General features: G+C 45.1%; 1 protein-coding gene across 2 annotated transcripts in view; it reads right to left on the bottom strand.

Moving 5' to 3' along the window:
- The window catches only part of tenm1 (teneurin transmembrane protein 1), a 208638-nt gene that overhangs the window by 40699 nt on the left and 153006 nt on the right, over positions 1 to 14933 (bottom strand). For both annotated transcript variants that reach the window (XM_030101866.1, XM_030101865.1), the window contains exon 22: positions 10830 to 11062. In XM_030101866.1, the coding sequence (XP_029957726.1) occupies positions 10830 to 11062 (233 nt within the window). The remainder of the gene's footprint in view (positions 1 to 10829; positions 11063 to 14933) is intronic.

Raw genomic sequence — 14933 nt, forward strand, 5'->3', positions numbered from 1 at the left:
CAAGCCGCCCATAACTAACCGTCTGTCCCTTCTCGATGGGAGGCAGAGCCGGTCCGGGGACCCGCGGGCCGTCAATCAAAAACAAGCATGCACAAGCACACACTCGCTCAGGCACGCGCGCGGGGCACCTTTGGCGTGCCGGCTCAGCCTTTGGCCTTCAGCCTGCATGTGTTATTGACTCAGGGCTTCATTACACACACAGTGAGCTTCAGTAATCTCTCTGAAGCTACTCCACACACCCCGAGTACAAACAAGGTAGCTGTCAGTCTGCGTGGCGTTCGACCTGGTGCATGATGGGAACAGCAGGTATTTTACAGGGAGTCTCATTTTTGAGTTCTCCGGAAAATTTGCCTCCTCTGCGCCGGCCGGCTAAACTTTCTCTGGTATTTATCGAATCTGGACTGCGAACAGAGTGTTTCCTCTCAGAATATTCATGAGTCCTCCTCTGACCCCCGGTTATCAGGGCTGAGGCTCCAGGGAAGTGATCTTTTATTTCCCTCTTTCTTCAAAGTAGCTCTGGACACGATTTATCCATTTACCTGGTGAACAATGAAGTTTCAGCGACACGAAGCCCGGTTCAGGCGCTCAGAGCCGCGACGCTTCACAGCAAATTTCAACTCATGCTTTGATGATTTTTTAATGATTTTTTTCCTGTGAGTTTTTGGCTCACAAAAAAAGGGGGACACAGGATGTTGAGTTCTACTGATGCAGCTGTTCGACAAAAAGAAAAACGGAACTATTTTTTTTTATATTAGCTTATGAAATAAATTAAATCTGATAACTCAAAATATGAATACTGTACTTTTTCCTTTGGAATTGAAAACGTATACTGGTGACATGGTGTGTAGAGTAAAGCTTCATGGAGTAGTGGAGGGCTCTGCTACCCTCATGAACGAAGGAGCCATGGCAAACATTTCAGTATATTTCCAGCTGTTTTTGCATCTGATTTAAGCGTTTCATCCTTCTTTTTCAGCATTTTTCAGACAATTTTGGTATTTAGAATATAAATACTTCATTATTCCAAGAGGGAAATTCCTTTAAGCAATGATCCACAGAGAAAAATAGTAGAAAGAAAGTTGAATATCAATAAGACAGGATGAAAATGAATTAATATGTAAAAGGCTTAATGGTGACTAATATAAGCACAGAAAATATCAAATTAACAAAAATACAGCGGGGGACTACATAGAGTGTTATGGCCACAAGAAGGAAGGACACTGAGCCCTTTTATTCATTTTATCTGTTTTCCCATCTGTTTTGCTGTTTGTTTTTTGTGTATTTTTAATTTTTTTTAATTCTGCCATTTTATCATGTTTTCCAAGTTTAGTTTTTTTTTTTTTTTTTTTTTAATCCAAGAAATAAAAGTTATTTTGAAAACGACTCTGGCGTGTAAATGAAATGAAAACTATAATCACATGTTTATATGGGTATAATTTAGTGAAAGCTTCAGGGAGCCACAACAGGAGCCACATGTGGCTCCAGACCCCCGCTGCAGTGGCGACTACGTTCAGCCTCGTAATGAGAATGGATGTGGATGTTTTGATGTTCCTCTTGTGCATGCGTGTGGGGATTCTCCTGTTTCCTCCCATAACCTAATCCCTGTGAGTATGAGTGTTTGTCTCTGTGATCGACTGGCGGCTGATCCACGGTGCAGCCTGTCTTTGCTCGCTCATTTAAAAGAAAGGCCTAAACCAAGACATTAGAGAAATTGCATTGAAAAAGCAAAAACAGAATAATCTCGAAATAAATGTAAAATGGTACAAACAAGAACACAGAGTTCTACTTGATTAAGCAGTTTAAGCTGTTATTTAAATGACCGGAGACGTTCGTGGCGTTCGCTCCACAGGCACAGAGGGAGCAGTACAGGTTGCTTCAGCTTGGTCTGGGTCTGAGTGAACCTGTTCCAGAGCATCTGAGTGCTTCATAACAGTAAATGTAAATTATGCATTTAGACCTGAGACCATTTAGTGCATTAGAGACGAGGAATAAGATTTCTAGGTCTGTCCTTCAATGTACAGAAAGCCAGTGCTATGATGTGTTCCCCTCGCTTGGTTTTCGTCCAAATCTAAGTAGCGAAACCCTGCTATTTAATAATGTAACAGATTTAATTTTAAGGCTGCCTTTTTTCTTGAGCCATTATCCTGATTATGGTGTCAAGGTTTAGAAACTCTTCATGTAGGTCATTTGGACGGCGCCAACAAAGACCGCATTCTGTCATTCTTACCACTGACAGCTGGCACCTATATGTGGGGAGGATCCATCAGCCGGTGAACAATTTGTCCTCTTGAGTTTGAGGCATGAAAAAAATGGGACGGTCGTAAGTTTGACAGGGCCGAAATGTGACGGCTGCAACTCTGGTGGGGAGTCCCCGGCCCGCAGTGGTCAGAATCCATCAAAAGTGGAGAATTGCAACAAGGTCATAGATTGAGCCGATGTTCAGAGATGCTGGGGCCTGTGTTTTCTGATCCCACGGAGGAGAGACTGCAGCTCAAAATGTTGCATAAGCTATTTCTGATTTGAAGAAAAGATGTAGAGATACATAATGTACTCCAGCTCCCTGCATAATGTTATGGCGGATTGAAAAGGCCGTGACTTAAACTCAGCTTTGTTTCTGCACCGACATGTGCTGCAGTGTTCTAATGAGCAACATTTCATGACATGCTTTCATCCTAAAGAGGAACATCGCAACATTTGTCAACCTCATAGTGTCGATTACAGTATTACACAATATTGCACTATATGCGCAGCCTGTGTTCAAGACCGCAGGACCATGTGTCAGCTGGGAATTTCCAAGGAAAACATGAGCGATGAAGTGAAAGCACATGTATTATTTACCAAAACTTGCCTTCTAATGTTGTCACAGCGCAATCCACTTGAATGAGCCTGTCAGTGTTTTATGGCGGTGAATGAATAGTTCCGCGATTCCTGCAGTTCTGTCAGAAACACACACTGCAGACTGTTTGGCCCTGGCACAGTCAGCAATAAATATACAAACATGACATGGGCCGTATCTTTGCAATTCTTTCTTCAGTCGGATAAAAAATGTTCACTGCCCGAGCAAGTCTCGATGTACCTGTGTGCTTTCGCTTGATGCCGTTTCTCTCGCCCTCAGGATTTGCCACTGGCAGCTATATTCTTAGCATGAGTTTGGGTAGAAATGAGCGTCTGGCAGAGGCTTCATATTGTGGCTGCTCAGTGATGCATGGCTGTTCCGCAAACCCCGGCCATCCTTCTAATTGCCACGGACGCGGCGGCGAGAAAAACAAGCTGCGGAAGAAATAGCACGACCCAATGGCGTCGCTCTCTATTTTGCATTATCATAGAGTATGCTGCTGTTTGCCTTGCTGCGTGATTAATTCATGTGTGTATCATTAATGCAGGAATGTCCAGGGGCAAAGACAAAAGCTCGGTCAATGTGAAATGAAACACAGAGTGGGCTGGTAAAAACTGCACACACACACACACGCGCGCGCGCGCGCGCACACTCACACACCGGCTGAATCTCGAAGCTGAAAACACAGCATGACTTATCAGATGCCCTTGTTTTGCGGAGTAGTGCTCTGTTTAAACCAACAGTAACAATGATAGTTGACCCTCTGAGAGGGAAGGCAGCCACAGGGCCAGTTTAATATGCAGATGAGGTGAGGGACTGCTGCAGGCTGCAGGATTTAGACGCAAAACACCAAGCGCTCCCTCCCCTCCCTCGCTCACTCTCCTCATCCATTTCATTCACTCTGTTGTTCTGGTTTTCCTCTGTTTTCTATTTTTCTCTATTAATGTCATATTATTTTTATTCTCGGCTGTGCTCTCTTTCTCTCCCAGTCCAGAGCTCCATTTTTTCCCCCCTTTTTTGCTCCATCAATTTAATCCGCTCCCTCTCGCTCTATTTTGTGAGGTGCAACAATCACTCTGTACTAAATGCTCTGGGAGCCAGAGGTAGAATAACAATGGCATATTTAATCCAAAGTTAAAACATAGAGCAGCTGGCACCGAGACGACACAGCCTGGAGAGATCGCAGAACTCCTGCAGCAAGTCAACACAGACTCAGGAGGAAGTGAGGTGCAGGATGGAGTGATTGGAGAGGCGCAGTTAAAGGACACCACCGCGCACGAGACTCGGCCGCCTCGGTCGGGGCCGGGGAGCGGTGTGTGTGCTGAGTTAATGCTTCGAGTACGGGCTTTGCTGACAGAAAGCAGAAAGCTTGACTCACACTGGTGGGACGCGGAGAAACGCTCCTCTGCACACGGCTGTGCTTTTCAGCCGTTTCTGTAAATGAGACTAGAACCCAATGCGTGAGGATATTCATTCACCTAAGCAGCTTATAGGCCGACCACAAGCCAAGACGAGATACGGTCCAGCGTGACGCCGCCGTGTCTGGTCCTGGGACGGTCACCGGGCTCATTTACCTCCTGGCTGCAACCCCCCACCCCCTACACTTTTTTTTTTTTTTTTTCCAAACACGCTAATAACCAGAACTGGTTCAAACCCCATGGCGTCCTGCGGCAACTCAGCCCAGCTATCTCAGCACCGACGGCGTGCCTCGCAGCGGTGGAGGCTGGGTAAGGCAGGGACAAACGAGTTGTGTCTGTCTGTGTGTGGAGGAGAGAGAGAAAGAGAGACCCAAAAGAAAGCAGACAAGAAAAGAAGTGGAGAGAGAGAGAGAGAGAGAGAGAGAGAGAGGCAGGCCGACGGGGGAGAGAGGGAGGAATGGGAGGCAGCATGTCGGCCTCTGATAAGGGCATTAGTCTGCCCCCTGTGGGTCACAGGGAGCGACTGACACTGCAAGCAGCTCAGAATCGACGAGCGCCAACGCATAAATGCACACACCCCTCTCTGCGGACGCCAGCTTTACCGTCTGGAGCTCGGTGGACAAATGACAGATAAGACCGGCGCAGGGCAATCACCGACAACTAAAGTCTCAATCAGCCGAGCGGCGCTCGCCTCCTCCGTCCAGACACACACACACACGGGTTCTTCTTCACGCACGCACAAGAATTCTTCCACAAATCATGTGCATTTTTAAAAAGAAGTTCTGCCTGGCGTTGTGATGTTGTGAACAGAAGGAGTCTGGAGATGCGAGCCAAGGCTGCAGGCTCCCGAGGGGCCGACGCCTCTTTCATGTCAGACATGGGATCCATCCTAAATGGAGCAAGGCCCTTTTATTTACCCAGCTAATTGCATGCAATCGCGTATGTGGAGCCAAGTCTAAACAATGCCCCAGATCTTGTATTCATAAGTGAGTGTTTGAAGGACACAGGATAATCCCGGCAGCTTACACCGCGGGGACACCAAAAAACTTGGGAAACGGCGCCGCGGCATTCGAGGCTAAATCAAAATTATGGATTATTATTTAACAGCTGTTTGCCACGCTGGAACAATATAATGTGTCGCGGCAGGCTGTGCTGACGGAAAGTCAACACCGGGGCACAGGGGTGATTCGTCGATGGGATGGGGGAAGGAGGAGGAGGAGGACAGGGTGTGATGTGGGAGGGGGCGCGAAAAAGAGATGGAAGGAGCAATGAAAAAAAAAAAAGAGGGAAGGCTCTAATTTGGAGCGAGGAGCTCACCAGAGGACACGAGACAAGATCAATGCTGGAGAATCACAGAGGCACGACTTCAAAAAAGGACCGGACAGATTTTCCTCTGTGAAGTCTACCACTCATTACCATTGGTAAGAGGGTGCTGAGAGGAGCAGGGGGAGGAGGAGTGTGGGCTGTGGCAGACAGATGACAGGGAACCAGGGGGCTCCAGGCAGAAATCTCCAGAGCCTTTATAAGAGCTGGTTAGTCGGAGCACATTAGCCACAGAAGAGAGTTTCTGAACCGCAGCGAGTCCAAGAGTATAAAATACCTTCCTGTGAGTGAAAGGGAGGAGTCTTGGGACAGAATATTCTATTAGTGTATAAAGGCAGAGGTACAGCAGGTCCAGAGGTGTGAGGGCCACGTATAGCGAGAATAAAAATCCTCAGATCAGGTGTCAAATTATAGTAGGAATCATCTCCAATCTTTTTCTCTTATCTTCGTCTTGTTTCCTTTTCATCATCTTTTCTCTCTCCCATATCTGGGTAAACTTAGAAGACAGAGGAAATGAAAATCAAATTTCTGCTATCGTATTTGAAGCCGCTCCGTATTTAGAAGCGGTGACATTTGAAGAACGGAGACACTTTGAGCGCCGCCTTTGCTTATTGCGGCCCACATCGCCCCGCTGATGTCTGCCGCCGACGTCGGGCGGCGTTGCGTTGCGGGCGCCGAGTGTGACTGACAGCACGGGTCGTGGAGGAGCGTGGGCGTCGCCGTGAGTGACAGGCCCGTGGATAAATCTCCCGTGTGAACTGGGGACTACGAGGTGGCGAGGTGAGTGGGCGGACTGGTGAGGACAGTAAACGGATTATTTCCTCGCTCTGGCAGCGCGTCGTTTCTGTGCAAATGCGGCCCACGCAAAACCAATCCTGACTTGTGTGGCCTTCCCAGACTACAGTGCATGATGGCACCCGTGTAACAGTCTGAATCCACAGGGACCGGACGCTGGGAATAAAAAAAAAAACCCGGGAAAATCTTTGCTTCTTTTCATCTTTTGAGGGATGACATGTTGGGCGACTGATGACGACTCGCTGGAAAATTGCATAAATGATGTACCGGACGGCTCTACCTGAAGCAAAGAACATTTAAAGAGCAGGCGTGGTAAAAGCCTCTGCTCAAGCAAACAACCTGGAAAATCAAGAGACTTCTTTGGGCTAAAAAATGCAACCTGTCCTCGAGCCCACCCTAAAAAAAAGGTCAAAATGCAATATTCTTTTCTTAATACTTGAATTTATTTTTGATTCTATGGCTGTATGATTGTTAAAAAATATAAGTGTGAGTGCTTCATTTTCCAAAATCTGGTCATCCTAAAAACTACAACTAATCATATTTTATAATTAATTCCTTCTTTAGCATCTATTTCCCACATTCTGGGAGCTGATGGGGGTCAGAGGTCTTGCTCAGGGAGCCACATTGATGACTTCAAACCTGTGGACCTCCAATTCCACGTCCACTTCTCCGGCTTCTAGGTCACCACCGCCCCTAAGTCCATAATCTATCATCCATAATCCATGATACACAGTGATAATCCGTTTTCATTGTGTTTCTGATGGCATGGAGGAGCTTACGGTACGGCTGTACACACGGCTGAATTTCGGTTTGCCTGTATGTACTTCATGTAATTTTTGGAGGCAAAATAAAATGCAATCATAAAAAAAAGTCTCTCATTAGCACTTACATATGTCTATGGATCTGCTGGTGCCAGAGACATATTTTCACTTCTCAAAACAGAAAAACTATAAATCAACTAAAAATAATTAAGCAGACGGAGGGGGTTAAGTTAGAGTCATTGAACCTCCGTATGTTTATGTGTGTTTACATCCAGCAGACAAGCTCTCAGAGGGATTTAAGCCAGTATTTCTCTTTAGGACGTCAATGAAGGTCAAATATTTTACTGTACTAATTCCAACCAGGACAATGGCAGCCATTGTTTCACAATACTGAAAGTACACAGTGGAATGAATAAATATAGCACAGCTAAAATGAAAAGTGTGTCTTTCATGATGGTGTTAGTCTTTGAGACAATTGGATAAAACCATTGGACTTTTTGCACAAACACTTTACGAGAGCAATGGGCCGAAAATTCCCAGCTTTCCTGTGGGTGACAATGCCTTATTGATGACAGGAGTCAGAGGAGACCAGTCCGACTTGTTCTGGCTAACAGACGAAGCAGAACAAAGGAATCACAGATGTGGTACAATAGCCGGGGAGACGCATTGCTGGAATCCACTCCTGTCAGATAATGAGTAAGGGGAGACCGATTAACCAATTCAAATCGACACTCCGGGCTTAATGTCTGAAATATACGTGCATTAATTCGAATAGCTTGAACTGGGTTGAAGCTAGGAGGGAATGAGAGCTGAATCTGCCGGCTTCCCTGCATTAGAAAAGCTTAATATGACAGGCATATTTTGGTTTAAGTTTAGTGCCTACAAGTGCCATTTCCCCCTGTAAGCCCGAGGAAGCCATGCTTACCCTATTAGTCGAGCTATTATTGTCATTTTAATATAAAGATCAAATTTCCCCCTGCTGCATGCGAACAAGATAAAAATGGTCCGGGTCTTGTGGCCACTTATTAGCCAATTTAAGTGACAATTTCTTGAAATTACAGAAACAGAATCCCTCCGGACTGTGAAGTGTGCAATAGTTCCTGAGTTTGTGTAGTAGGAGTGTATTGAACTGTTGCCAGAGAGAAATGTGTGCCTGTTAAAGGGCGATCATTAAACATTTACCAAGGATAACTTACAAAAGACTTACAAATACAAAGGATGAATTAAATGGGTTTTTTTTCCTTGCATTACCAAACTAAGAGAACAACTTAATGAGTTTCCTGAATTACCATACAAAGCGTTTCATTTTGGGTCAAGGCTGAAAAGGTAAAACATTTCCAAACACTGTTATTGTTCACCGGACGTCGGACGACAATGCATGTTTTCACAGTTAGCCCCTCCACTTTGGCCTGAGACGCCAGGTGTCCACATCACATGGGACTTATTGGGTGTGTGTAGAGATGACTCAACTCAAGACAATAGAAGTGATGGTGCTAAATGTTCCAGAATCACACGAGAGGTCAAAGAGGAAGGTTTCTTCACATCGAATTCACATGCATGAAAATCTAAATGAATAAAACCAATAAGGAATGTTTGTCTGACACTTTGTTTGCCTCGTGCTCCGTGTTGTTGGCTTGTCTTGTCATATTTTTGTGTATTTTCTGCGTGTGTGTGTGTGTGCACGCGCGTGTGTGTACCCTTGTTTGTTCGGGGTAAGGCTTTGGCAAGTCGCAGCAGGAAATGAATGCAAGTGAACGTGGCGTCCCTGGAGAGAACAAGAGCTGAATGTGTCAGTGTGTGTAGGCTGGAGTTTCATTCTTTCCTTTCACTGTTCTACTGTAAATGGAAAGCGAGGGAAAAAAAAAAAAAAACATGATGTGAGTAACAACCGACATACCTGCTGATGAATCCCGTAAATTAGTCTTTGGGGACAAATCAATGCCATTGACGAGCTGATGGACTTCATGTTGAGAAGTCAGAGTGTCCTTGGGCAGGACGCTGAGCTCCAAGTCGCTCTCCCAGGCTGAGAAACACCTTGCTTAGCAGCTTTGTCGTCACTGGTGTGTGTAAGTAGGGTAAATGTGATTGAAATGGTAAAGCGCTTTGAGACCGCACAGGTGAAAATGCAGTATACAAGTGCACACCATTTACCCTTTCGGAGCCACAAGGCTGACAAAACAGAGCTTTTTTTTTTCTCTCTCTCTTTCTGCAGAGGCATTCTGACTTGTTTACAGCAAGAACAGCACAGGTGCAACTCAGAGCATTAATGATGGCCTTCCTCTATTGAAGAGCAGACCCTGAGAATGAATCAGCTCACCTAATACCAGGGACCCGATCTGGAGCCCCTGAATAGACTGTGGCTATGATTATGAGTTTCATTATCAGTCACACCTGGCCTTTTCTTACTGTGACCTGCCAAAGCTTCCACTGCGGAGAAAAGGTCTCAAGGTACGACGGTGCCAGCCTCCTTTTTAAAGAAAACATGTTTTTTCTCCCAGTTATTTTCTATAAAACATGAGATTATTACCTTTAAAAACTGTGAGAAACAACCTCAGTCACTGAAATTGGATAAATGAACAGTAGAAATAGATCCCGTTGCCAAGTTAATTTAATTTATATTTTAAAATGCTGAAGGCAGGGTGGAGAGACAGACCAAACCAGCATGAACACATCAATCTACCCAGACCAGCCAGGCTGCTGGAGGGATCCTGACGGGGTGTTTTTGTGGCATTGCACAGCTGAATCCTTGAACCAATTAAGCACCTTTTCGATGCCACGGGATATCTGAGTTTTTCAAGGCTGACAGTGCTGCGCTACTCCACAAACGGTGAGACCAAAAGCCTTTAACAATTGTCTCTGTTCTGTCAAAACACAACACAGCAATCAGTCACAACAGTGAGACTGCGGTTGAGTTTGCCCTTCAGAAAATGTATTTACTTTATCAACACACGTTTAATCAATAGGTTTAATCACAAGGGAGGTGTAGCATAATTATCCTTTGTCTGGCAAAACAGAGCATTAGTTAACTGTGAGTGTTATACAATCGTTAACTGTTGACACGCGGTTGGAAATGTTGGAAGTAAGACCGTTTGAAAGCTGTGTGACCACACACACAAGGCCAAGCACGGAGTTGTTGCGCAAAAAGAAAAATCCCAGCCGCGGGTAAATGACTGTAATAATAACACTTTGGTAAAAAGTCTGAGACCTTCTTCTCGGGGTATGACAATAGTGTCATTTAAAAAAAAGATTATATCATCCTCCCACATGGATCACCTCTTTTAGAATGCAGCTCTTTCAGGAGAAAGGCGTTCAGAGCGCTCGGTGTCTCACAGACAGTTTTAAGGTTATCAAAGCGCCTTTTTGCAAGATCACAATAGAAGTTTCTGTGTCCCACGACAGCCTCAATGCTGACACTTAACATCGTGCACTGTGCTGAGAATGAAATGGCGAAATGAGGTGAAACACATGCAGACAGCTTTAATTCGAATGCTTCTGCGATAAAATGCTTAAACGCTCCAGTCCTGACCTTCACGGAGCAGGCCTAAGCCCAGTCCTAGAGCAATGTGTACCGAGCTTTGCATAACTACTCAGCTCAGATCTATACATGCTCGCCTGGAGGGATGGCGAATGCGATTCACGCTCGAGGCCTCGGTGTGTAGTATCTGCAGCACCTGACCGGGAGGGCGAGCGTGATCCTACCTCGAGGGTTGCTGAGAGCGGCCTCCGTGGCCTTCCTGCCCTCTCCGCAGTGGCTCTGGTCGAACGGCAGACACTGCTCCCCCGTGCCGGCCACCACCTCCAGGTTGCGGGAGGGATCTTTGGGCTGCCCGAGGTTCCTCACCCGGTAGACTCTGCGGCTGCTGGTGTCGGACACGTACAGCACCTCGCCCATCGGGTCCATGGCCAGGTAGTACTTATGGGCCGGGCTGGTGCTGCAGAGGACGGACGGACAAACAGAATGAATTACAGGCCCTTTTAGCTTTCATTTCCAAAGTTGAACCTACAAAACGAGTGTCCATTTCCAAATGTATTTGTCTGTACTCATGTCCAAATGGGATGAGGGAAGAGGTCTTTAAAGACTAAACAGGTCCTTCGTCTGCACTCAAGAGTTTCTCCATGGTTATGAAAGTACCAGTGAGTAACTAATAGGTTCCTACCGTGCTGCTGCTTCTTAGAATAGCAGGCTTGTGCAACAAAGAGCTAATTTTACATGACAAGGAATGATTCAGATTCAGCCTCTATGTAGGTGGAGGGGGAAAAAAAAGTTGAACTACAGCAACACTCTACTTCAGACCAGCCATTTTTCAATGCAGTTCTTCCAAAACGCCACAGAAATGTAATGAAATGTCAAACTGGACTCAAAAATCTGCATGAAATATGTTAAATTTGATCGATAACGCAGGAACTCAATGTTTTTCAGCTTCGATCGATACAAACAGCCGTCCTCTTTACTGGAAGTGGATATTTTCCACAAAATTTTTTATATCATAATTTCAACTTTGTGTTTAATAACTCAAAATACTGCCCTTTGCACATTTGATGAGAAAATATTCATTTTAGTGCAGTCCTATTTTATTTCATTTTTTAACATAAAGTTTTTTTCCTTTCTTTTCACTTACATTTTATTTCATCAAATGCAGTGAATGATAATGACAGATGAATAAATACTGGCACCCATAGCCTAATATTTTGCAGAGTACTCCTTTCAGGCAATCACTGCATTGAGAGCTTTTTCTGTGGCTCCTAATGAGACTCCTCCACAGCTGGGAGTTTGGCCCACTTTTCTTGAACAAACTGCTCCACTTTACCCAGGTTTGACGGGGGCTTCCTCCCCCCCCCAGACCGTGAGCCTGGGTTCTTTCCACAGACGAGCCGTTGGATCAGGATCAGGACTCACAGCAGGCCGCCTCAGAACGGTCCAATGCTTCCTGGACACGTGGACGAGTCTGTCTGAATTCTTCCACCAGTTGGAAGAGCCGCGGCTCGTAACCAAAGCCCGGCGCCCCAGAACAGCTTGATAATCTCGTCACTCCGTTGTTCCCTGAACACACTCCGTGAACCTGCGCCACCTGCGGCAGAGCAGCCCCGAACCACAACTCCGGCTCGGCCATGTTTCGCAGCGGGAGGGGAGGCGTCCTTATCTTTGAATTGCTAATTTTTTTTTTTTTTTAAATTTCCCAGTGAACACAGAGACGATGTGACAAACCAAAAAGCTCTCGTTTTGTTTCATCTGTCCAAAGGGACTCGTTCCGACAGTCACTGTCACAACTCAACATGTATTTCACCAAACACCAGCTTGCCTTTTCATTTTTTTTTTTCCTTTTTCAAAAGAGTCTCGGTCTCACAACTCCACACTGTGGTAATTAGATTTCAAATAGTGTCCTATATGTACTTTTCCTTTCTTTCCTTTTTTAACTTGTACCTTTTAAAGTAACACTCCCAGGAAAGCAAGAGGAGGGATCTCCATATCCTCATCTCTGGAGCCTCAAATGATAGCAAACAGATCAGCAATTCCTTTCTTGATCCAAACAAGCTGATTATCAGACCTGAAAACAGCAGTAATTCTCCTTGAACCAAATTATACTCTTTGGAAAATAAAAAAAAAAAAAAAGAAAAAGAAAAGAATAAATCAACAGTATTCCCTTATTTATCACAACACCACATCAATAATGTTGTCTTTGGAGAAGAAGACATAATTCCAGTCTTTTTTTCAGCTCCTTTGTGTTCAAAGACGTTCAGATTTGCCTGCATATCTCCGGCGTGCTTATATAAATATATATGAATGAAGCATGAGGTATGAGGGTGCACTTTTAGCCACAGCGGTGACGCTCACTCAAATTTGCTTCATTTGATCGGAAAATAAAGAGGAACCAATGTCATTGCCTCTCTCTTCATCTTCTGTATAATGCGCGTTACAAAAGCAGCAGTATGCAGAGAGCTGCCATTGTTCACAATAAAGCCACCGGGATGGGGGTTTTTTTTTGTTTTTTTTTTCTGTGAGCTAACATTTTATGGCGTTAGTCATATATTCGTCAGCATAAATGTACCCACATGTCAGGAAGTGATAAGGAACCTTGTGAAGAAATGTATGCGCCGACTGGATAAGGCGGCGAACAGCATAAAGCATGTATGTGTAAATCTCCCCCAAAAAGCTGCATCCTCACACAAACGCTTCTCAGAAGTGACACCTTCGCTGCAGAATTGTCGGGGGCATTTTGACAGGCGGCTACGCTCATCAGCTGTATTTTAAGCGTGTGTTTATCTCCTGCTTGTTGTGTCCCCCCCCTCCTCTGTTTTTGATGCTGTGTGATGCATATTGCATGTGATAGCTGTGAAGTCAGCATTAATTCTTAATTATATCCTGCTCCTATGGAACATGATAAAACAAATTTTAACTGGAACAAGGAAAAAAATGTGTGTGTGTGTGTTTGAGAGAGAGAGAGAGAGAGAGACCAACACAGGATGAGACGCTAAATCCGACCCTCGAACCAGAATAATGGACAATTCTTGGTCCATGTGACTCTTTCGAGTCACATGGACCAAGAATTGTCCATTATCCTGGTTCGTATTGTCAGAATATAAAAGGTGGACGAGACTGAAAGGAAGGCTTGGAATGTACAGTATATATAATGAACAGTAATAAAACATGCACTTTCCATGTGAACCTCAGGCTGAGCCATCCTGCCGTCAACCCTGACTTCATTTACCCTCATCCTGACTGCGAGCTGCATCCTGTACGCTTGTGTGGGATGAACGGCAGCACGGCGAGCACGGCGAGCGCGCAGCTGCATGTTTTAGCCTGCAGTTCATTAATTACATCAAACTTATGACATTGTCAGTCTATTGTATCGCATTACTGAGATATGAAACAAAGTGATTGGCAAAAAAAAAAAAAAAAAAATGGAGCGGGGGAAGGAGAATTAAAATTTTGCACTTTGAACATTGTGGCTAACTGAGTTCTGAGCAATTACTTTGGAGTGTGAAATCCAATGTCAGTCGGGTCCGGTCAAAGGCTTCCTGCCAATTAAACCAAAGTTACCCTGTTAAAGGGATCTTTTTCTTTTTTGCTATTCTCTAAAGCTGCTCTATGAAAAAAAGCAAAAAGAAAAAAAAAAACAAACTTCTCACTTTCGAAAGCTACCCTGTCACAAAATATATATTTGTTGTTGTGTTTTACATATTTTCCCTTTCAGTTAAGCGATTTCCCCTCACCTGAAAACCCTGTTGTGAGGCTTTCACTGACTCATAATATCTGTTTTTTTCGTCCGGACAGCAGCCCAACGCCGTGAGACTCGTCTGACCCCGCTAACCCTTCCTCTTAAAAGAGAAAACTTCCTTTTGATATAAGCCTCAACCTTCCCATAACCCAGGACGGGGGAAAAAAAAACAAAAACACTGCACCGTCGGCGAAGGCGCTGTCAGTCATCGAGTCCATTAAGTGCATAACTGTTTACAGAGCTCAGCACTGAACTGCACATCCATAATTTAAACTTCAGCCTGAGAGAGTTATTCACCGACTTTTAAACTGTGCCACTGCTCGATGCGGCTTTATCGTATCGGCCGGGCTTCCCGAAGCATCCGGCCCACACTGCAAATCACTTCACCTGTCTTTATCTCATTGAGACGCTCGCCGCTCGGAAAACATTCATCCAGCGCTCGGACACTGAGCAGTAATAAGCGAGGCGCAAACAATCCCGCCGGAGCCCGGGCATAACGAAGCGGCCATCGGGGCTGATGGACGTAATGATCGCAGTGCTCCTCCTCGAATCGACCATCTGATGCTCTCATCCAGGGTAATAGAGG

This window comes from Salarias fasciatus, chromosome 2 (genome assembly GCF_902148845.1).
Source record: "Salarias fasciatus chromosome 2, fSalaFa1.1, whole genome shotgun sequence".
Taxonomy (NCBI): domain Eukaryota; kingdom Metazoa; phylum Chordata; class Actinopteri; order Blenniiformes; family Blenniidae; genus Salarias; species Salarias fasciatus.